Consider the following 22,065-nt stretch of genomic DNA (forward strand, 5'->3'; position numbering starts at 1 on the left):
GAGTCACGCCCTGACGTTCCAGCCATTGCCAGAGGCGCAGAGCCTCCTGGCAAAGGGTCCACGACCCCACTCCGCCCTGTTTGTTGCAGTACCACATGGCGGTGGTGTTGTCGGTGAACACCTGCACTACACTCCCGTTGACAAAGGGGAGGAATGCCTTCAGTGCCAGACGAATCGCCCGCAGCTCCAACAGATTGATATGGAGCCGGGACTCCGCCGGAGACCAGATGCCTCTGATCTCTGCCTCTCCCAAGTGGCCACCCCAGCCCTGGAGGGACGCGTCCGTCACGACAACGTGCCCCGGTTGGGGAAGGGAGAGGGACTTGCCCCTGACCCAATCGCGGTCCGTAAGCCACCACTGCAGTTGTCTCGCAGTGCCCTCCGAGATCAAGACGTGGTCGGACAAGTTGCCCTGATGCTGGGCCCACTGAAACTTCAGGTCCCACTGCAGAGCCCGCATCCGCCACCTGGCGTGATGCACCAGAAGGATGCAGGAAGCCATCAGTCCCAGCAGCCGCAGCGTCAACCTGACCGAGACTCGGGATAGCGGCTGAAAGATGGGAATCAAAGCCTGAATATCCCGAACCCGCCGTTCCGGAGGATAAACCCGAAACTGCGCCGAGTCCAGAACCGCTCCGATGAAAAGGAGCTTTTGAGAGGGACACAGGTGTGATTTCGGCACGTTGATGGAGAACCCCAGGTCGTGCAAGAGGTCTGCCGTCATCTGAAGGTGGTGGACGACTGTCTGGGGCGAGCCCGCCTTCAACAACCAGTCGTCTAGGTAGGGGAAGACTGAAACCCCTAACCTGCGCAGATGGGCTGCGACCACCGCCATCACCTTTGTGAACACCCGTGGGGCGCTGGTAAGGCCGAAGGGGAGCACGACAAACTGAAAGTGCTCCTGGCCTACCGTGAACCGCAGGTAACGCCGGTGGGCCGGCAGGACGGGGATGTGAAAATAGGCGTCCTGCAAGTCCAACGCTACCATCCAGTCTTGCGGGTCTAGAGCAGCCAAGACCTGAGCTAACGTCAACATCTTGAACTTCTCCTTCCGGAGGAAGCCGTTGACGTTCCTTAGATCCAAGATAGGACGTAGGCCCCCCTTGTCCTTCTTGGGCACCAGAAAGTAGTGGGAATAACAACCACGCCCTACTTCTGGCCCAGGAACGCGCTCGATGGCCCCCTTGGCCAAGAGGGCCGTAACTTCCTCCTGCAGAAGTGTCAAGTGGTCCCCCGACACACGGTGGTTCTGCGGTGGCATGGCTGGAGGAGAGGTCTCGAAGGGGAGGGAGTAGCCCCTTCGGACAATTTGCAGCACCCACCTGTCCGAAGTGATCGTGCGCCAGTGAGCGTGGTGATGGCGAACCCTGCCACCCACTGGCGTCACATGGGGCCGAAAGCACGGACTAGGAGGATTTTGGGGTAGATGCTGCGGGGGAAGGTGTGGTCTGACCCCGCCGTTGTCCCCGACCGCCACCACGGCGGTTTCCACGGCCGCCACCGCGTTGGAAGGATTGTTGCGGCGCGTGGCTGGCAGCACGTGTGGGGGCGCCCCTTCCTTGGCCACGAAAGGGGCGAAACGAACCCGGTTGCTGACGCTGGGTCGAGAGACCCAAGGACTTGGCCGTGACCCTGGAGTCCTTGAAGCGTTCCAGCGCGTGGTCCGCTTTGTCACCGAACAGGTGACAGCCATCAAACGGCATGTCCATCAGGGTATTTTGGACATCAGCCGAAAAATTGGCGGATCTCAGCCAGGCGTGACGGCGAATCGCCACCGTCGTAGACATAGCCCTGCCCAGCGAGTCGGTCGTATCAAGACCACACCGAATGGAATATTTCGCTGCATCCCGGCCCTCAGCTACAGCTTGACCGAGCTTTGCCCGCACCTCCATGGGGCATTCTGGCAGCAGCTCCGCGACCGTATCCCACACAGAGTGGGTGTAGCGGCCCAAGAGGCAGGCGGTGTTGCAAGACCGCAGGCCCAAACTAATGGACGAGAAGACCTTTTTTCCAAACTGGTCATACCTCTTGGATTCCCGGTCGGGCGGGGCCGACGGGAATGCGGACTGGGAGGTCGAGGCCTGGATCACCAGACTCTCAGGAGTGGGGTGGGTAGACAGGTACTTGGGGTCGTCCGGACAAGGACGGTGGCGCCTGGCCACGTTCCGATCAACAGGCGCACCTGAAGCGGGCCTGGACCACGTGCCCAACAGAACGTCAGACAAGGCTTCATTAAACGGCAGCAGAGGCTCCAAAGGGCATGACTGCGGCTTGAAGACCTCGGTGAGGATGTTAGGCCTCACGGCCGCGACGGGGAGCTCAAGGTTTAAGGCCTTGGCAGCCCTCATCAGCACCACAGAATAGGCAGCTCCCTCCACCGATGCCACGGTTGGAGGAGAGATCAAACCAGGGTTAGGGGAGTCGTCCAAACCACTGGCATCCCCCAAGTCACCCGTCCAGTCCGGGTCATACTGGCACTCGCGAGCCAGAGGGTCCTCGGACCCCTCCCAACCTTCACCGTACTCCTCATCCTCTCCGTATTCGGAGTCAATGATGAAGACCGGCTCCTCGGGGTTCATGGGCCCCATCGGCGCCGGGACCGGCGTCGTGCGACGCCCATCCGGCGCCGCGTCCGGCGTCGGAGAAGGTAAGGGGACGGCGCCGCCCGGAGCCGGCGCCGGAACCCCACCGCCGGCCGGAACCGGCAGTGGAGAACCGGCGCCGCGCGGGGGCGGCGCCGGGGGTAACCCCGATGGCAACGGCGCCGGGGAGGCCGGAAGACCAGCCGGCGCCGATCCCGAAGGCCCCTGCGGCGCCGGGGTCGGAGCCGTCGGCGACGCCGGGCCCGGAGCACCCGACGGCGCCGAGGCAGGGACACCCGAACCGCCAGGGCCCCCAGACGGTAGCACTGGGCCCGAAGGCGCCGTAGGCCCCGTCGGAGAAGCGAGCGCCCTCATGGCCATGAGGAACGCCTCGATCTCCTCAGGCGTCGCGCCATGCCCAGGGACCGGAGGGTATGAGGCAGGCCGCGCCGGCGACTCTCGCGGAGCCGCGGGGTTGGGGTCACCCGAGCCCCCGGCCGCATCGCGCGAGCGTCGGGGGGAGTCGGGGGTACGATGACGACGCCCCGACTTCTTGTGCTTCCTACCTGACGAGCCTGACGAGTGGTGTCGACTTCCGGAGCGCCCAGCGCGGCTCCGCGACCGCTCCCTCGAACGCTCCCCCGACCTCCGGCCGGACCGGGACCGCTCCCGGTCCCGACGTGGGGCCGACACCCGGAGCTCCAGCAGCTTGCGGGACCGCTCCCGCCTAGCCTTGTTGGTAAGGGCCCGGCAGTCGAGGCACGATTCCACGTCGTGGTCGGGGCCCAGACACCGGAGGCAGAGGCGGTGATGGTCTGTGACCGACATCGTGCGCTCACAGTCATCGCAATTCTTAAATCCAGGCATCCTATCAGGCACAATAGAGAAAAAAGTCGAAAAAACTTGGTCAAAGACCGGAGTACTGCTCTTCCAGATCTGCGTCCACTGGCGCGGAAAAAAAGAAGAACTGACGTCAGCGCGCGGAGGCGGCGTCTATGTACTCCAGCGACGTCATCACGGCGCACGACGACGACGACGGACGCGGAGCCGCAGGGGACGCCTGCAGACGACGCCTACCGACGCGCAGGGGTACTGCTACGCAAAAGTTTCCGGATCCAGACTGACGCCTGGGGATATTCTAAGGTAAGGAATCTAACACTAACGTGTTTCTTTCAGATATTTGAGGTAAGAGGCTCAACATCAGTACAAATATAAGCAAGGGCACTTAAAAACAGGAATGATAATCCTGGTTCGTTTTATAGCCCTCTAGTGCCAACTGCAAAGAGTTTAGTTAGAACAATAAGTTGAACGGGCACAACCGCCGAGAGGAGGTTTTTACCATGAATGAAGTACATCTGCCTTAACATATTTGAACTCAGGTTGGCAATTTTGATCAAAAAAAGAATCAATTTACCTAAAAAATAAGTCAATAGGATTCACCCAATTTTTTTACTTAATATTTGTTCAGAAAAACAACACCCATAGATAAGAATAAAGAGTTAAAGACACTAGGAGCATAAGGATATACACAAGATCTGGCCCTAGAGATAAACAGTAAGTGAATAGAATATTGTTACCTGGAGTGTACATCAAATACCTCGAGTTATGAGAGTGATAACTGAAGAAAATACTCTTTACGTTACAGTAATAACGACCAGCTGGAGTCCTAGAAACTCTCCGGTACTACAATTCACAAGTCAATCTAGAAGAACTGCAACCAGAAAATTACTTAGCGAGTATGGCAATCACGAACCTTGCAGTGTTTCTCGATTTGTTCCAGAGTAGGTCAAGCTAACGGAGCCCACAGAGTAACAAGGAATATGCTACTTACCAGTATGCATCTGTTCTTGGCATGTAGGGCTGCTGGCATTCATATCTGTGCATAGATCGCCGCCTAGTGTTGGGTACGGATGATTGCACATTGTTGTCCTGGAAGAGTCTTCGAAGTATCACGAGATAGGTGGCTCCTCCCCTGGACTACAGTGCGCATGGGTATCCTCTCCATCCTCAGATTGTTTTTTGCCATTGTGGCAAAGATGGAGTGTAATACCGTAAGTGATGACCATGCCTGAGAATGATTCTGAGTGCTACAGCTGCGACAGGCACCGGGGAGGAGGGCGGGCGATATGAATGTCAGCAGCCCTACATGCAAAGAACAGATGCATACTGGTAAGTAGCATATTCCGTTCGAGGCATGTGGGCTGCTGAATGCATATCCGTGCATAGAATAAATAGCAGTTACCTCCTCAGAGGCGGTTGCCCGTGCCAGCTGCAGCAGTCTGAAAAAGAGTTCCGAGAACAACCTGTCCTACAGCGGCTTGCTGTTTGGAGTGTACATCTATGCAGTAGTGTTTGGTAAATGTATGTATGGTGGACCATGTGGCTGCTCTACATATGTCCTCTAGAGGAATGTTACCTAGGAAAACCATGGATGCCCCTAGCTTGCGTGTGGAATGCGCTCTTGGGGGAACTGTTAAGGTGCGTTTAGCCTTATGATAACAGATTTGTATGCACTTAACAATCCATCTGGCTATACCTGATTTGGAAATGGGGTTGCCTTTGTGTTGGGGAGAGAAGGCAACAAACAGTTGTTTAGTCTTTCTAAAGTCTTTTGTCCTGTCGATGTAATACAGGAGAGCTCTTTTAACATCTAAGGCGTGCAGTGCTCGGTCTGCCACAGAATGAGGGTTTGGAAAGAAAACTGGCAGTTCTATGGTTTGATTAATGTGGAACTGCGACACCACTTTAGGCATGAATTTAGGGTTGGTACGTAGCACTACCCTATTAGCATGAATCTGTAGGAAAGGCTCTTGAATTGTTAGGGCTTGAAGCTCACTAACTCTTCTCAGCGATGTGATGGCTATCAGAAAAGCCACTTTCCATGTAAGAAACTGTATCTCACAAGAATGAAGAGGTTCAAAGGGTGGCCCCATGAGCCTGGTGAGAACTATGTTCAGATTCCAGAAAGGTGAAGGAGGGTGTCTGGGAGGGATCACTCTTTCGAGTCCTTCCAAAAAGGCCTTAATGGCAGGCACTCTGAAAAGGTAAAGATGCTGCCTGTTTTGAAGATAAGCTGCTATGGCGGCCAAATGTATCCTGATGGAACTATACGCCAGATTGCATCGAATAACATATGATGTTTTGCGTGGACGCATCCAGCGGATTAATGTCATTATTGGAACAGTAGATGACAAATCGCTTCCATTTGGCTGCATTGCACGCCCTAGTTGTAGGCCGCCTTGCCTCTTTGATGCTGTTCATACAGTCAGGGGGCAAGTTGAGGTAGCCAAACTATGACCTCAGGAGCCATATCGCAAGGCTCAACTGTTGCGGATCTGGGTGCTGAATGTCTCCACGGCTCTGAGTGAGGAGACTGGGCGTGAGGCGCAGCCGTTGGTGAGGCACCACTGAAAGTTCCAGGAACGTGGTGTACCAGGCCTGCCTTGCCCACGTTGGAGCAACCAGGATGAGCGTCATGGAGTGCTGCCGCAGTTTGCGTGCTACTAGCGGTATGAGCGGTGCTGGAGGAAAAGCGTACGCAAATCTGCCTGACCAGTTCACCCATATCGCATTGCCCTGAGACTGCGGGTGTGGGAACCTGGCGGCAAAGGTTTGGCATTTTGCGTTTTCTTTTGTGGCAAATAGGTCTATCTCTGGATGACCCCACTGCTGGAAATATGGTTGGCGCACCGAGGGGTGCATCTCCCACTCGTGCATCTGATGGCTGTGCCTGCTGAGCAGGTCCGCCATCTGGTTGTCCTTGCCTGGGAGATGTCCTGCCATGAGGAAGATGTTCCTCTGGATAGCCCACTTCCACATGCTCTGGGCTAGATGAGAGAGTTGCGGAGAGTGGGTGCCTCCCTGCTTCTGGATGTAATACATGGCAGTCATGTTGTCCGTCCGGATCAGCACGACTTTGTTGCACAAATGCAACTTGAATACCTTCAGTGCCATGAAGATTGCCATCAGCTCCAACAGATTGATGTGCATCTTTTGCTGCTGCGTCGTCCATAGTCCTTGCACGGTATAATGGAGGACATGCGCTCCCCAGCCCTGGGGAGATGCGTCCGTCGTCAGCACTATGTGGGACAAGCTCTTGGAACGGTCGTCCCCTGCAAAGGTTTTATGTAAATGTAAATGTGCTGGACTTGTAAAGCGCACAGCTGCCCGTAAGCGTCCCGGCGCTTGCTTAGGGAACCCGTCCTGGTATTCCCCGGTGAGAAACCATGGCAGGGCGTCCACAAGGTGAAAGCCAGGCATCCCGCCGCGAGGGGCCGTAGTGGAGATTAAGCAAGCTATTGCCCAGAGTGTGACCCCGTGAGTTGAGTAGGCACCAGAGCGAGAATTGTCGAGGCCGTGGAATTTTGAGCCCGAGACCCGCCGAGGCGGGGAATCGAACCCTGCTCCAGGGCCGATCTCAGCTTCCAGGTCTGCCGCCTCTAACCACTGAGCCACGCTTGTGTTCCACCAATGCAGAGAGTTGTATGCACGACCGGTCACCAACACTAGATCTTTCAGATGCCCATGAGCCTGGTTCCACTGTCGCGCTAAGCACTCTTGGAGCGGACGCATGTGTAGCCTCGCGTGCGGGACTATGAAGATGCAGGAGGCCATCATACCGATCAGCTGCATGAATACCTGCACTGGGAGCGAGTGTTGGGGCCCGAATTTCCGAATTAGCAGCTGCATGCTGTTGACTCTGGCAGAGTTGGGCTGCGCTGTCGCTGTCAGAGTGTTTATTGTTGCACCTAGGTATTGTTGTACATGAGCGGGCTGAAGGTGTGACTTTGGGTAATTCAGCGAAAATCCTAGACTGTGTAGGAGGTGAATTGTGAGTGACATGTGGCTGGCACACTGCTGGGCTGACTTTGCTTGGACAAGCCAGTCGTCCAGGTAGGGATAGACATGGATGTGCTGTCTCCGAAGGTGTGCAGCCACAGTTGCTAAGCACTTGGTGAACACCCTGGAGGCAGTGGTGACCCCGAAAGGCAGGACCTTGAATTGGTAGTGCGGATTGTTGATGGTGAACCGCAGATATTTCCTGTGACTTGGGTGAATGGGAATGTGGAAATATGCATGTTACAGGTCTAGGGTTGCTAGAAGTCTCCCTGACTGAGCAATGGAAGGACCTGCTGTAAGGTTAACATGAAAATGTCCTGACAGAATGTACTGGTTCAGGGGTATGAGGTCTAGAATGGGCCGCAGGGAACCGTCCTTTTTTGCATTTAGGCCTAGTCTGGAGACTCCGATTGTGAGGTATGAGAGAGTTTTGGCAGCAATCAGAAAATTGGAAAGAAACAAAAAAGATATGAGAACCTCCCCTGTAGTATTAATCTCATGGAAAATCAAAAAACTGAATAAGGAGATTAACGAGTTGATTAGACTCCAATTTAAAGCCCCTAGTTTAAAAAATCTGAGAGATTCATAGACTAAAACAGGTACGGAATAGAAAAAAGTATCAGATCGAAGGAAAGTTGAAGATAAAAATGGGTAACCCTTCATGAAGTGTCCATATCCGGGGATACCAGAAAGTACTGGGCATTGATATCGAAGTTTTGTGATGGTAGAGAAAAATCACAACCCATTTTAATTTCCGAATCTGAAAGGTCTATTTATATCTCCCAACTGTATGCTCTTAATCAATTAGCAGATCAGTTTGAGGGGGTTCTTAAGAACTCTGAATTGGGGGTTGATGTAGGAGAACCAACAGCATTGGAAATTGTAGATTATATTAAGGGGTCTAGATACTCTGGGGCAATGGAACCAGATGATGTTCCAGTAGCCATAATAAAACAGGATTGTGAAGATTGGGCAAAATGTTTACATCCGTTGTATGCTCATTGTTATGACACTGGAAACATCCTGTATTCCTGGAAGGGAAGTATATTGGTCCAGTTATACAAGAAGGGCCCAAGAAATTCCCCATCTAGTTTCAGACAAATTTCCCTTTTAGATGCAACGGGGAAACTGTTTGCGAAGAGTTTTCTTGCCACCTGCAAGAGTGGGCATTTGGAAACAATCATATACCTCCGGAACCAACAGGATTCCGCAAGAATAGTGGCACTCTGGACAACATTTCTGTGTTACAAACTTTAATTGAAAAATATCCTGTGGGCAGAGGGGTCCCGTTGTACACCGCTTTTATAGATTTCTCCACAGCGTTCCATAGGGGCGATAGAGGGACACTGTGGAGGAAATTGGTGACAATGGGGATCCCAGGGAACCTTTTAAGACTAATAATTGCATTTCATTCCTCTACGTGGACACAAGTTTCTGTTGCTAAGATTGAATTTATTACCCCTAAGAATTGTAACAGGTGCCTGGGAAGGTATTCCCAAAAATGAAAGATATTGTTATCTGTGTAATTGCGGAATACAAGATCTGAATCATGTTTTGATTGTGTGTCCCGCACTCCACTCAATACGAAGATATTGAAGGATTGCCTTTTTAAAGTATAATATCTCAACAGCTGCACAGGCCCGTAATTGTCTTCTGTCCCCTCCATCTGAACTGATTTGTTTTAAAAAATTTCGGTTCTTTAAAGAATTTTTAAATGTTTATTAGGATTGAAATATTTTTGAGTTGAAAGTTTGAAATATCTCAATGGTAATTCATCTATATTGCTGCTATACCTGTTAAATGAAATTGCACTGAGCACTTGCACTTTTTGTATGACATGTAAATAGTCCTTTTTAATACTTTGGGGTTAAAATGTTTATATAGCTGCTAAGGGAGTGTTCGTAATAACTCCTCCAAATTTTGCACGGAGCATTTGCACTTTTCTATGTTAATGTAGTGCTTTTCCCCTTTCCCTAAATTCGGATTACATCTGGTATTGTTTCTTGTGTACCTTTTTAAAAATCAGGTACTCCTGACGGCCCATAGTGTGTTTTAATGGAAAGATGTTCATTAAGTGACTCGAGTACTTCTAATATCTCGATGTTAAATCAAATATATTGTTGCTAGGGGAGGGAGGGAGGCATTTGCCCTAAAAGGATTGCATAGTGCACTCGCACTTTTTGTAGGGGAGCTTTTGGCAGGCACCCCTCCGCAAATTGCCTAGAGCGCTTGCACTTTTGTATGACGGGGTAGTGCTTTTCCCTTTCCCCAAGACCCTATTATGATTGAGATTAACTCTTCTGTGTACCTCTTTTTAAAATAGGTTCTCCGGACAGCCCATATTGTGTTTTAACTGAAAAAAGATCTTTTCCATTGATATGACGTATCCCAGTGTATAGTTTACTGTAGGAAAGGTCCTTTCTTTTAATTGCTGGTATTTTAGTATAAAATTTTACTTTTATTCTTACTTGGCATTTCTGTATGTAATGAATGATGTTTTATTTATGTACTTTATGTTGAATTCTTCGGAATTCTAAATCATAATAAATACTAATTGAAATAAATTGTGCGCGCAGATGTTTCTGTACCTGTGTTTATGTCTGTGCGTGTGATGGTGTGTGCACGTACTGGAGTGTTTTTGTACTAGAGCATGGGATTGTTATGTGTGCTTGTACATGTTTCTGTATGCGCCCTATATTCGCGTATGAGAGTGTGCACGCACATTTGTGTGTGCTTGTGCATGTCTGTGCATAAGATGGTGTGTGCATGTACCTGTGTGTACGTCCTTGAGTATTTTTATTCTGGAGCATGTGATTGTATGTGTGCTTGTGTTTTTGGATGTTTGTCTATGTGTATGTGCGCATATGAGTGTGTGCCCACATTTGTATGTGCTTGTGCATGTCTGTGCGTCTGATGGTGTGCGCAGGCTGGATTTGTTATTCTCTGGCAGCCACGGTCCTGGAAATTGACCACCAGTGTACAGTACAGTCCCCTGCCTGACCCCAAGATGGCTTCCATAGTTGTCCCCTCCACATTGTTTTACTTCCTTGGGACAACAATTAGACATTGACCAGACCTTTTTGGCGATTCCCGGTGGAGCTACCATATAGCTAAAGAGGAGATGGGTTGTGGACTCCCCTACTCCCCCACTCCTCTTCCCCCCCAAACCCCACACCGCCCCCTCCTGGTCTAGCCAGCGCTATATAAAACCTTTAAAATAAAATAAATCCTAGTTTAGCAGCAGACCAGAGTCTATATTACATAAGAAGGGGGGGTCCAGAACAGATACAGGGAATGGGAGGAGACCATTTACCTGAAAGTTTGTTTCTTTCCAGCCAGGTTTTCTTGCTAGCATCCTGACCAGAGCTTGGCACGGCATTTCACTTCTCTCCATCACTTCTACGGCCTAGAAAGAAGCAGATAACAGTAGAACAGGGTACAGAGTAGATACACTGTCTGGCTGATTGGACCTCAAAAGCATAATCAGTAAGAAAACCCTGCTTATCACAATCTCCGAATGGCCAAAGGAACACATTTCCACTCCACTTTAACTCAGAAGCAGAGGAGGCAAAGAAGAGAAATACCCACTTCAGCAAACTCTACTGAATACTACTCTCAGATAGTATCCAAGACACCCATCCAACCCTTCCACTCCCCTCCACCTCCAGACAATACCAAAAGTTAATTAAAACTGAGCAAAATATCTCTTCACCACCTTGGAGGATGAAGACATTTTGAAAATTACTACAATTTAGGGTTTCTCCCCTTTCACACAAAAAAAATCAAGTGGTAAAGGCCTCATTAAAAGGGGTGACAAGAACAGAACTGAACTAGAAACTGGAACTCCAGAGAAGTTGAGAGACTTGGACTAACTACTTCAAGATGACCAGCCTACCTTTTGAAACTCCTCCATGCTGGCAAGCCTCTCCTTCCAATTGGCACTGTCCAGCATCTGCATGCAGGTCGCTGGTAGGACAGCTGCAGCTTTCTCTTCGCAAGCTTCAATCTGTAGAGAGGGCATGATGTTTAAAAGTGTCCACTAGATCCTCTTTCCTCCTCTACCACACTCCCAATAAATAAGAGAACAAAACTCATACCGACAACTCCTGCTCGATGACTTCTTTCATCTCTGCCCCCTTCTTGCCCTTCACTGCAGCCCCGCCTGATGCTGCAGCTTTCCCCTTCTTGGCAGCTCCACCAGGCTGTATGGAAAGAAGACAGTATGAACTGGAAAGGTTTCGTATTGGAACACGATTAGAAGGGTAAAAATCAGTCAATTAAACAATTCAATCTTACTACAGTAAAAACAAAGGGAAGCATTCCTTGTAGGAGGCCGAACGTCGCAAATGTTCCCCCACTTTTCCCCCACCAATCGAACTGCTAGATGCTGGTTTTTCAAATGCCCTTGCACTAAAGCCTGCTAACCAGGCTCCAGTGCTGGTGTTCTTTTCCTTCAAAACTAAATTTCTAGTATTAACCGAATGGGCAAGGAATTCAGCAGCCTTGAAAGTCTCTAGTAAATGGTACCCCTGGTACCGAGGGCATGGGTACTAATGGCTGCGGCTCTAGAAACACTAGAGGCACAAACAATCTTCTGCTAAAACCCTGAAGATTCCGGAATGAAAACGCTCTCTCAGGAATGGCACCCAGGATCTGGAACTCACTTCCTCCTGAAACCAGGCTCATCTCCTCCATCACACTTTAAGAAAGAAGTAAAAGCTATTCTCATGGCCACATACACTTAACTTATTAACGTGGATCTGTAAAGACTCTACACCGATCTGTATTATCTGGTTCGAACTCTACGACTAGGTGTCTCACTTGTATTTTTGACTCACCTGATTATCTATGCACACATTTATCGGTAATACTTGCATTATTGATGTACCTGTTTTACTTTGCTGTAAAGACTTTACACCGATCTGTATTATTTTGCTCGAACTCTACGACTATGTATCTCACCTGTATTACTGACTTCCCTGACGCACATTTATCTGTAATACTTGCATTATTGATGTACCTGTTCTACTTTGCTCCCTCACGTACCTACTCATCTCACTTATGTTTAATTTCGCTATACCTAATGACCTGCTACTCACTCTCTTGTTGTATTCCCGGCTTTGTAAAGCGCTCTGATATCTGCAAAGATCTTGTTCGCGCTATATAAAACTTTCAAAATAAAATAAATAAATAAAATAATGAGTCCCTAAGGGCTGCAGCATGTCTTCTGCCACCCTAAGGGATCCGTACAAAAACTTCATGCCAACTGCCACTGCAGAATGAGTGAAAGGGTGCAAGCCCTTAGGAAAACACAACACTGCCTGTGTGCAATACCCATGCACGGAATATACTATAAGCAAGCCTCTTCCATTACAGACCTTAACAGCCCTAAATCAGTGTGCATTATACTGCATGTCAGGCTATATTTGCATGATCAAATATGCCACTGTGCCTACTAGTTAAATTGCTAGAAAGTACAAGTGAACAGGGAAGCAATCTTAAGAATACGTACTGATACAGATCATTAACAGTTACTCAGACAGAATGGCTTCAGTGAAACCTTGGAAGGTTTGGTATCAAACACCTCGTCTTACTAAATCCACACTGATGCCAGTGTTGGAATTACGACATGCACCCAGAGGGCACCTTAGAGCCACCAGACTGGTTTCTGACCCCCTGGGGTGAGAGCTCATGCTCTCCGAGGCCAGTAACTAAGTGGACAGTCAAAAAAGTTTCACCATCTTGCTCTTGGTGAAAATAGGAACTCTGGGTCAGGATTATGCCCACTCCCCACACAAAGTGGTCATCTAGGGGGTGTAGTCACCCTAGGGGGAGGTAGTCCATTGGCTACTACCTTACACTTCCATTAAAATCCATACATTGAGTATTTAGTTAGCCCCTGGATACCAGGATTTTCGACTGGTCGAACTGAAGAAAATAGACAAAGAGGAGCCGAAGAAGCAAAAACTGAGGACATTGGTGTACTTTTGGTGCAAAACACTGCTTGCCTTCCTACCTACTCATACCTCAATTGCTACAATCAGACTTGCCCTACAGCTGTGCATTCTCTAAAAACCTTCAGCGGGCCTCCATCAATTAGCCAAGCAGTCAGCATCTCCCTTGAAGTGATGGAGCCACTTCCCTGCAGCCACTCACCGCAATCTCTGGTTCACCATTCTACTGTTCATTGGGTCGACTGACTCGGCAAACGCCCAGGAAAAGGCCACCGGACTCTTAAAAGTAAGATCAGTCTCACCACCAAGTGGGAAAAAAAACGCCTAAACGGTGCTGCCCTACATCAATACCAAGGGTACTAGACCCCCTTGTAGCAACCAAAGCATGTTTGAAGTCCAATCCAGACTCCATCGCAAAGACAGGGGAGTCGAAGAGGCACATCTGCACAGAGTGGCCCAGCTGTCCTGCTTTGCACTCCTTTGCAGGTCTAACCGAGATCCGTTGGTGCCTTTGATGCATGGGCATCAGCCATAGAAAACCCTCTGCACCGAGATCTCCGGCCTGAGGCAATGACAACCAACAGTGCTCCCATGCTCCCAAGATTCCCCCCCCCCCCCCAACCCCCCGCTCAGAGCTCCTAGAGTCCCCCCTCTGCAGTCTGCTTCCAGGTGGGACACCCCTTCACCTGTGGTGTAGCATGCAAGGCTACCAACCATGCCATGTTTCCAAGAAAGGCCATTGTAGCCCCCCCTTTAACAAGTGGAGAGTACGCTGGGAGAAACAGGTAAACGTCTTTTGGTCTTCATGTAGCAAGTATAAATACATTTGACTAGCTATCTGGCTATGCCAGATTTGGATATTGGGTTGTCTTTATGAGGTGGTGAAAAGGCTACAGAGTGCTTTAGTTTCCCTGAAAATTGGAGCTCTATGTAGAACAAGAGTGCCCTTTTGACGGAGTAGGAAGCTGGACCTTTATAGGATACATGTAGGAAGCTGGCTCTGTATATACTATACCAAAGAGATGTATAGTGTGCACAGAGTCCAGTGGAACCCCAAAGGTAGCAGAGGTAAAAGTAGATAGCGCCTTACTCTCTAGTTGTGGCAGTGTGGGGACGCAGTACAGCTTCATCAGAGGGTAGTTTAAAGCATTTGTTGTACACACTCAATCAGCAAATGAATTCACACACAAAGACTGAACTCACACCAAGGTTTGTATAAAAATATTATTAACTTATATTATTTCTAGAACCAAGGCACACCTAGCACAGGTAAGTGAAATAAATGCTTTGCAAAATATTATGCCGTGTTCACAATTGAATGCAGGTTCAAATGAAGTTTGATTGAAATACAGGTACGTCAAAATATCAACATTTCTGTACAGATTACTTTTTAGACTACGTTTTAGCACACAAGATGCACCCTCAGAGGCAGCTGGATGCAGGGTGTTTTGACGTCAGGTGCCCCGTTTTAAATGGGGATTCTCGGTTTTGGTTTTTAGCTGCAGGGTCGGTCCTGGAAGACTTCCGGGAGGAACCAGGTAAGTTGGAGGGCTCAGGCACGTAGGTGAACTTTGGGCTCTCTTCTCCAGGCGGAAGGGGGGGGGGGGTCTTTTGAGGTTGGATTTCCGATTACAAGGCCACTCTCAATATAGTGAAGGCAGAGCCTTGCCTGTACACATTGATATGTTAGCATGGGCTTATTAGAAGTCTAAAAGCCATTTTACCTTTGAGACTTTTGCACACGAAACTAACTTTCAACAACAGTTGCATGCAGACTTCTTGAATTTCTTCACATGAGAACTGCTTGTTTTCAACATCCCTAGACTTACATCGCGACTTTACTCTGTGCAGTGAGTGCAAAAGCCTCCAAGGTTACCATAACAATGTTAGCTGTTATTCGGGCTGATCGGCCCACGTTCTAGACACAACATGCACACAGCTTCAGCTAAATGAAATTCTAGCGCCTTTAATATTGTACTGCATGCATGATTAGGGTACTTGGAGAAAATTATTTTCCAGAGAGCTTTTGCGGATCCTGATGTGATTCACCTCTACTGATCTTTGAGGTATGGGGTTCCCCATTCAAGCCTAAGAGACTGATTATAAAACCTAATTCCTACCTGGGGAGGGTGGTATACAAGGCACCATAGGAGCAATTTCCACTATCATTTTAATACGATTTCTCCCTTTGTGTTTTATTTAATTGTAACAATGCTGTATTATTTTTAATCATATGCCTGCTTATGTTAGCAAAAATACTGCATCTTAAAGCATGTCGTTAAAATAAACATTTTAAACTTTTCCGTGTCTCGGATTACTCACGTTGTGGACTGGTATGAGAATAAAAACGAAAGAGTGTTCTTGATTCCCACCATTCCTGAGAGTACCCCAAGTCAGATGTTCTGGGTTGTCTAATCATTGGTAACTTTGCTATAAGACGGAGAGCTAATGAGACACTGATGCTAGTCGGTTAGGGGTTCTAGGTACTGAGGTAAGTTTGTTGGTACACCAAAATTCACTGAGGTCCTGGGTCTCTATGCACAGTTCTGTGTATGAGCAGAAACCCCGCAACATCGGGTGGGGTGGGGGTGTGGATCGTCTTCATGCAGAGGCTGCAGGCGACGTCAGGGAGTCCTGTAGGGGTTACCCATGGTGGACTCAGACTATGGAGCGATGAGGGCCCTTGCTGGGACCGGTGGGCCACCAACTCTGGCTGTAGGTGACTGGTGCAGTGGTGATCCAGGCATCTGGTTTCTTTGTCCACAGCAGGCTCAGTTTTGCTTTGGGGATTCTTTTGAACAGAGATGCTGTTCACAGGAAATCCTGTCTTTGTTGAAGGCTGTCACTAATCTCAGGAGTTCTGAAGGTCGCTGGCTGCAGGACAAGGAGACTTTTGGCGAAGAAACTCTGGAAACTGCATTCAGGCCGGTAGGGCTTGGGCAAAGTCAGTTCTTCTCGCCAGTCTCCTCTGCTGGGCATCTTTCATACTTCGTAGGTTGTGGGAATCGGTCTTCTTGGTTCAGGGTTGGCCCTAAATACTTTATTTAGGGGGCGTTTTAGGGATCTTGAGAGTAGCCAATGGGCATCTGCAAGATGGCGGGCACTGAAGAGTGGGCTTCACCTTGCCTCCCCCACCTGAGGGGTGGGGTTGGAAGAGGTGGGCACACCTTCTGGGCTGGCTAATTTTACCCACCTGTCTTCCTGCCGAAAAGGAAGGGAGACAGAAAGGCGGCCTGCTCCCGATAGCAGGAGAGGCTGGGGGTCACATTACAAAGGCTGCAAGGCCTTTGAATCTCTCCTCCCACAGATGGCACTTACTAGCCTGGGGCAGGTGTGAATGCCTCCGCCCAGGAAAGGATGTTTCTGGACTCAGACTGAAGGATCCCACCCCAGGTGTCAAGAAACATGTCTCGTGGTGGCAGGCTGGTGTGTACCATTCAGAGAACCCACCAGAGGCTGGTCCTTTTTCATTGGGCATCTCTAAGATGCCCTCTGTGCGCATTTTCCATTAAATCCCATACACGCAGTGTGAATTTAATGTGCTGAGAAGTTTTATACCAAACATCTGAGTTTTCAGTGCAGCCAGTATGCTACTGTGGAGCTTGCACTGAAACTCCCAGCACCATATACTCTTAATTGCAGCACTGCACTTCGTGTCTAAGAATTGGCATAGACACTGTAGTGGCCCAAGGCTCATGCACCTGTACCCTCACCACTAGCTTAGTGTACCAAGCTGGAGGGGTGACTGATCTATGCCAAGGCAGTGGGTTGCAGGCATGGCACACAGTGATGTGTGCCATGTTGACTCCTCACTTTGTTCTGCACCAAAACATGCAGCCTGCAAAGGCAGAGTGAGAGAGTCAGGGAACAGGGACTCTAAGGGTGGCACAATAAGAACTGCATCCATTAAAAGCCATACCTGGCCATAGTGCCCTGGGTACCTGTGGTACCATTTACCAGAGACTGACCTGTGGCCAGAGAGTGCATTACTCGTAGTTCTACTGTAATCAAACCAAAGTATATATTTGTATTTTTGTATTTGTATTTAATTTATTTATAAAGCGCTAACAATCATCCTAGGTAGGATATCACGGCGCTGAGGTTTGGTGCTGAGGGGTACGGTGACCGCATTGATTATATATACACACAACTACAATTCAAACTGTATTACTGCAGAGCATTTATCAGTTACCTTTGCCAGGCTAGCTTTGTTCTAGAAAATAAAATAACTTAAAGAATATTTTGATACCAAATCAATTAGTCTGAGTTCATTCTTTTAGTGTGTGACATCATTTGCTGATTGAGTGTGTACAACAAATGCTTTACACTACCTTCTGATAAAGCCTTACTGCTCGCCCATACTTCCACAAAGAGTGCCAGGTGCTATATACATTTACCTCTGCCTACCTTTGGGGTTCCACTGGACTCTGTATATACACTATACAAAAATTAGTTATAGTGTGCACAAAGTCGTGTGAGTGTGTGTGTTAGTTATGGTATAGGACCGGTCAGGGTGGCACTATTTGTGCTGCAGCTCTTAGAGGTCTTCCCTGGTCACAGTGCCCTTGGTACTGATTGCACCTTTTGCAACGGAATTACCTGTGGCCAAATAGCTGCTAATTGTGGGGACAACGGTACAGTTTTGGGAAAGAGCACACGCCCTGGGAAGCTGATGGCAGGGCACATCAAATAGAGGCAAACACAAGGAGATGGACGGAGTGCTGAAACTTTTCAGACACTGCAGTTTGAGATCGTAGATGACGTGTAGGTACATAAGGATGCACTAGTGCTTGGAGGTATTTGGTAGCGGTACCAGCTTTTATCTTGAACATGTAGCTCAGAGTTTTGAATTTAATGCGATTTCCACCCTGAGCCAGTGTAGTTCACGTAGATGGCCAGAGATGCTAGATGTTTTGGGGACCTTGCAGAGCAGCCTGGCCGCAGAGTTTTGTATAAACTGCAATCTACGTACCACAGCCTTGTTTGACCCAAGGTAGAGGATGTTTCCGTAGTCAAGTCGAGATGTTATAAGCGCATTGACTACGGTCTTTTGGTTAGAAACGGGTAGCATCCACAGAATTTTCTTCAGCCATTTCAAAATGGTGAAACATAGGGCTGCTACTTTGCCAGTTTGTTGGTTCATAGATAAAGTACTATCCACAATCACACCAAGGTTATGAACATAGCTGTTCGGAACTGGGAGATTTACCATTTGAGTAGGCCAATGGGAGTCCTAGGAAAAGAACCTCAGTCTTATCTCCATTAAGTTTTAACTGGTTTGCAGTCATCCAGTCAAAATATCAGTAAGAGTCAGTTGGAGGGAACCAATGAACTGAAATCAGAAAGGGAGAAGATTATTTGGGAATCATCTGCATAGGTCAGAAGGGTAAGACCTACTTTGGAAGCTATATCTGCTAAGGGTTTAACAAAGATTAAAAAACAGGGGGCTAAGAATAGAACCCTGGGGTACTCCATGTGGTGAAATAAAGTTTTTTTGAACAAGCAGATGCTGACAATTTGGAAAGTGCAATTTTCCAGAAAAGAACAAATCCATTTAAGAGCTGCGCCACATACACCAGTGTTTTTCAGGGTGTTAATCAGCCTTTTGTACGAGATGGTATCAAAGGCAGCACTAAGGTCTAATAGGATGAGGGCAACTGTTTGGCCATCGTCCAGGAGCTTACGTATCTTTTCGGTGACTCCTAAAAGTGCTGTTTTCGTTAAAGCCAGATTGGGAGGAATGAAGGCAATTATTAGTTTCTGTGAAGTTTGTTAGAAAGGAATGGACATGTCTTTCGAAATTTTTTGAAAAGACTGGTAAGAGATGGGTCTGTAGTTAGACAGTACCTCAGGATCGGCCATTGGTTTTTTTAATAAAGGGTTCACCATTGCATGCTTCCAAAGAGTGGGTACCGTAGATTGTAGGAAGGAAGTATTGAGGGTATCAAGGATTACCTCCAGATGGGAAGAATCCAGTTGTTTTAAGATATTAATTGGCACTGGATCCATGGGCGATCCTCATTTAATACTATTAAAAATAGTCTTAAAGTCACCCATTTTAATGGGAGGCCAAAAATCTCAAATGCCAATAGGGGCAGGGACGTTTCAGTTGCTTCTTGGTAATTAATTACAGGATTTGAGCTATTCATTTCCAGAATTAACTTGTCTATTTTCCCAATAAAAAATTGAGCAAGATTGTCGCACTGTTGTTCATTAAGAGGTTATGGAGTTGCAACTGTTTGGGAGCCTGCTAATTCCTTGACCATATTAAACAATGTCCGATTGATTGGTTGCTTCTGAAATGGTTTTGGAGACATACAAGGCTTTTGTTTTTATACAAGAAGTGTGATAGATGTTTCTTGCTTTAGTATATATAGCCTTCTCCGGTGCATAGTTTTTACGCCATTGTCTCTCCAGTGCTTTGCACTTTGATTTTTCAATAAGTCATTGTACCAGGGGGACGATGATTATTGAATTTTATGTGTGGTGTGGACAGGCATGATTCAACGTCTTGGGAAAGCCAGGTTTGAGTGGTCTTAGCTGCACTTTCCATATTTAGGCAATTTGTGGGAGGGTTTACACAAAGTGCTTTATTGAAGGCTGAAAGATCCAGCTTTTTCCAGTTTTTCCTTGATATAGTTTGTGAAAAAAGAAGAAGAGGTACTGATGGGGCAGGTAATTCGAGAGTAAATTTACCTAAAAAATGATCGGACCAGCATAAAGGTATTGCGGAGTGACATACCAATTCTGTTAGACTGGAAAAAATAGGGTCCAATAAGTGTCCCGCTTTATGAGTAGGGCCGGAATTAAGAAGCTTGATATTCATGGCCACTAGATCGATCAAATTAGTGCAAATAGTATTTGAAGGGTCTTCTAAATGAAGATTAAAATCCCCTATAAGAGAAAAGTTTTTTGAACCCAGGTGAAGTGGGGTAACTTAGTTCGCGAGGGTATTAGCTCACTGGGTAGAATTACCTGGAGGCCTATAAATCAACATGATAGGTAAGGTGAAGTTTGGGGTTAGTGTTAATTTAAAAGTAGGTGCTTCGCAATCAGGGATGTTTGCAGGGTCAAAACTACATTTCAGATGATTTTTAAAGATGTTGCAATATCAGGGCCAGCACTATCGTGTAGCCACGTTTCCGTCAGAAAAAGAGCATCTGGCTGCTCATCCCAAAGGAGGTTAAAAATGTCCAGTTTATGTTTTGGCAGAGAGCGACAATTTAAACTGTAAAACCGAAAATTATCGGCAGTGCTGACAATGTGCGGATCATGCAGTGTCTGATTTATATCAATTTGGGCAACTTGCCCTATTAGCCAGACGGGCTTGAAGTGTAATACGTCCTTTTTGTTTAGGAGGGCGCAAAGTCAGTAATTGTTCAGATGTAAATACCTGAGGATTTGGGACTGCTGGAGCAGGGGTCTTGGCCCGTAGCCCCGTCTGGGCCCGGACGGGCGCAGACGGGCTGGTCTTTGGCTCGTCTTCGGCGTGACCGCTGCACGCGTCCGCTGCACGTACTGTGTGCCATTGGATTTAAGTAGGGATGGGCTCCAAGTCAGGTGACCGTCCGAGCACCGCCTTACCACGCTAGCCCAATGACATCAGCCCCCAGAGACAAAAGGTACCGCCCTGCACCCTCCACAACAAACAAGCCTAACGCTTGCGGTGGACCGGGGTAGCAGAGGCGAAGGATACAAGTGCCAGTAAGTGCCCAGTAATTAGATTTTAAAAACAGTTATGGTGCTTGCACAACCACCACAGAAATCTCTATTTACTCTGCTGCTGTTTGTCTTCCTCCCACAACTTCCGGGGCCACATCTGCAGCCTATTTGCCAAATGCATCCCCATTGGAAAGCATTGTGTGTCAGACGTCGAAATTCCACCCTGCACCCAGCCGCCCGGTGCCGCAGGTGGTGTATGTTTGTTGCGGCTTTATGCCCCCTTCTCCTCACTATGCAATTACTAACCTCAAAAGCCTGGCACCTGCAACCGCTTTACTTGCAAGCAGAGTGGCTCCTGTCACCCCCAGTCTCAACCGAAAGCATTGGGCAGAACTCCAATTTGGACCTCTGCACCTGGCCAACCCACAGCCACTTGAGGGGTAGTTTTGCTACTCACCTGACCCTTGCTGACTTTCGGGTTCAAAGACCGGGATTGTAAACATCTTACCGATTTAATTGCAATATTGTTTTACCCATAAGATAACATTGAACTGTGCTGAAAAGTTTTTAAGTGTCGATTTTTCAAAATGAAAAGTATTTTTGATTAAAAACTTTCCTCAAGTTGATCTTGGACTTGAAAGTAATGCACACAGTATGCGTTTCTAAAATTGGTCTAGAGCTCCTTCTTGAGTCATGCGTCCATTATTGATCTCTGTTGTGCAATAAACATCTTACACCCCTCTGTAAGGCCAAAGGCTGCTCGCCCACACGACCACAAATAGAGCACTTTGGGTTTTGCATTGAGCCCTGTACACATATGGGGAACCCCTGGACTCTGCACAGCATTACCACCTAGAGGCAACATCACATACAGAGCCCGCTTTCTACAGGCGCTCTGCAGAGTTGGGGGGTTTTGGAGAGGGGGGCAGTTTTAAGTCAGTCATGCGGGGGTTGGGGATTGTTTTCTGCTAGCAGTTTTGACATGGTATTTCTATTTGCTAGATCAAGGGGTATGAGGGGTAGGTTAG

General features: G+C 48.2%; 1 protein-coding gene across 8 annotated transcripts in view; it reads right to left on the bottom strand.

The window, feature by feature from the left end:
* The window catches only part of CKAP5 (cytoskeleton associated protein 5), a 901,993-nt gene that overhangs the window by 654,109 nt on the left and 225,819 nt on the right, over window positions 1-22,065 (bottom strand). For all 8 annotated transcript variants that reach the window (XM_086959680.1, XM_086959676.1, XM_086959682.1 and 5 more), the window contains exons 14-16: window positions 11,519-11,623; window positions 11,317-11,427; window positions 10,735-10,827 (exon numbers count right to left, since the gene is read on the bottom strand). In XM_086959680.1, the coding sequence (XP_086815806.1) occupies window positions 10,735-10,827; window positions 11,317-11,427; window positions 11,519-11,623 (309 nt within the window). The remainder of the gene's footprint in view (window positions 1-10,734; window positions 10,828-11,316; window positions 11,428-11,518; window positions 11,624-22,065) is intronic.

Source organism: Lissotriton vulgaris, chromosome 2_2 (assembly GCF_964263255.1).
Source record: "Lissotriton vulgaris chromosome 2_2, aLisVul1.2, whole genome shotgun sequence".
NCBI lineage: Eukaryota > Metazoa > Chordata > Amphibia > Caudata > Salamandridae > Lissotriton > Lissotriton vulgaris.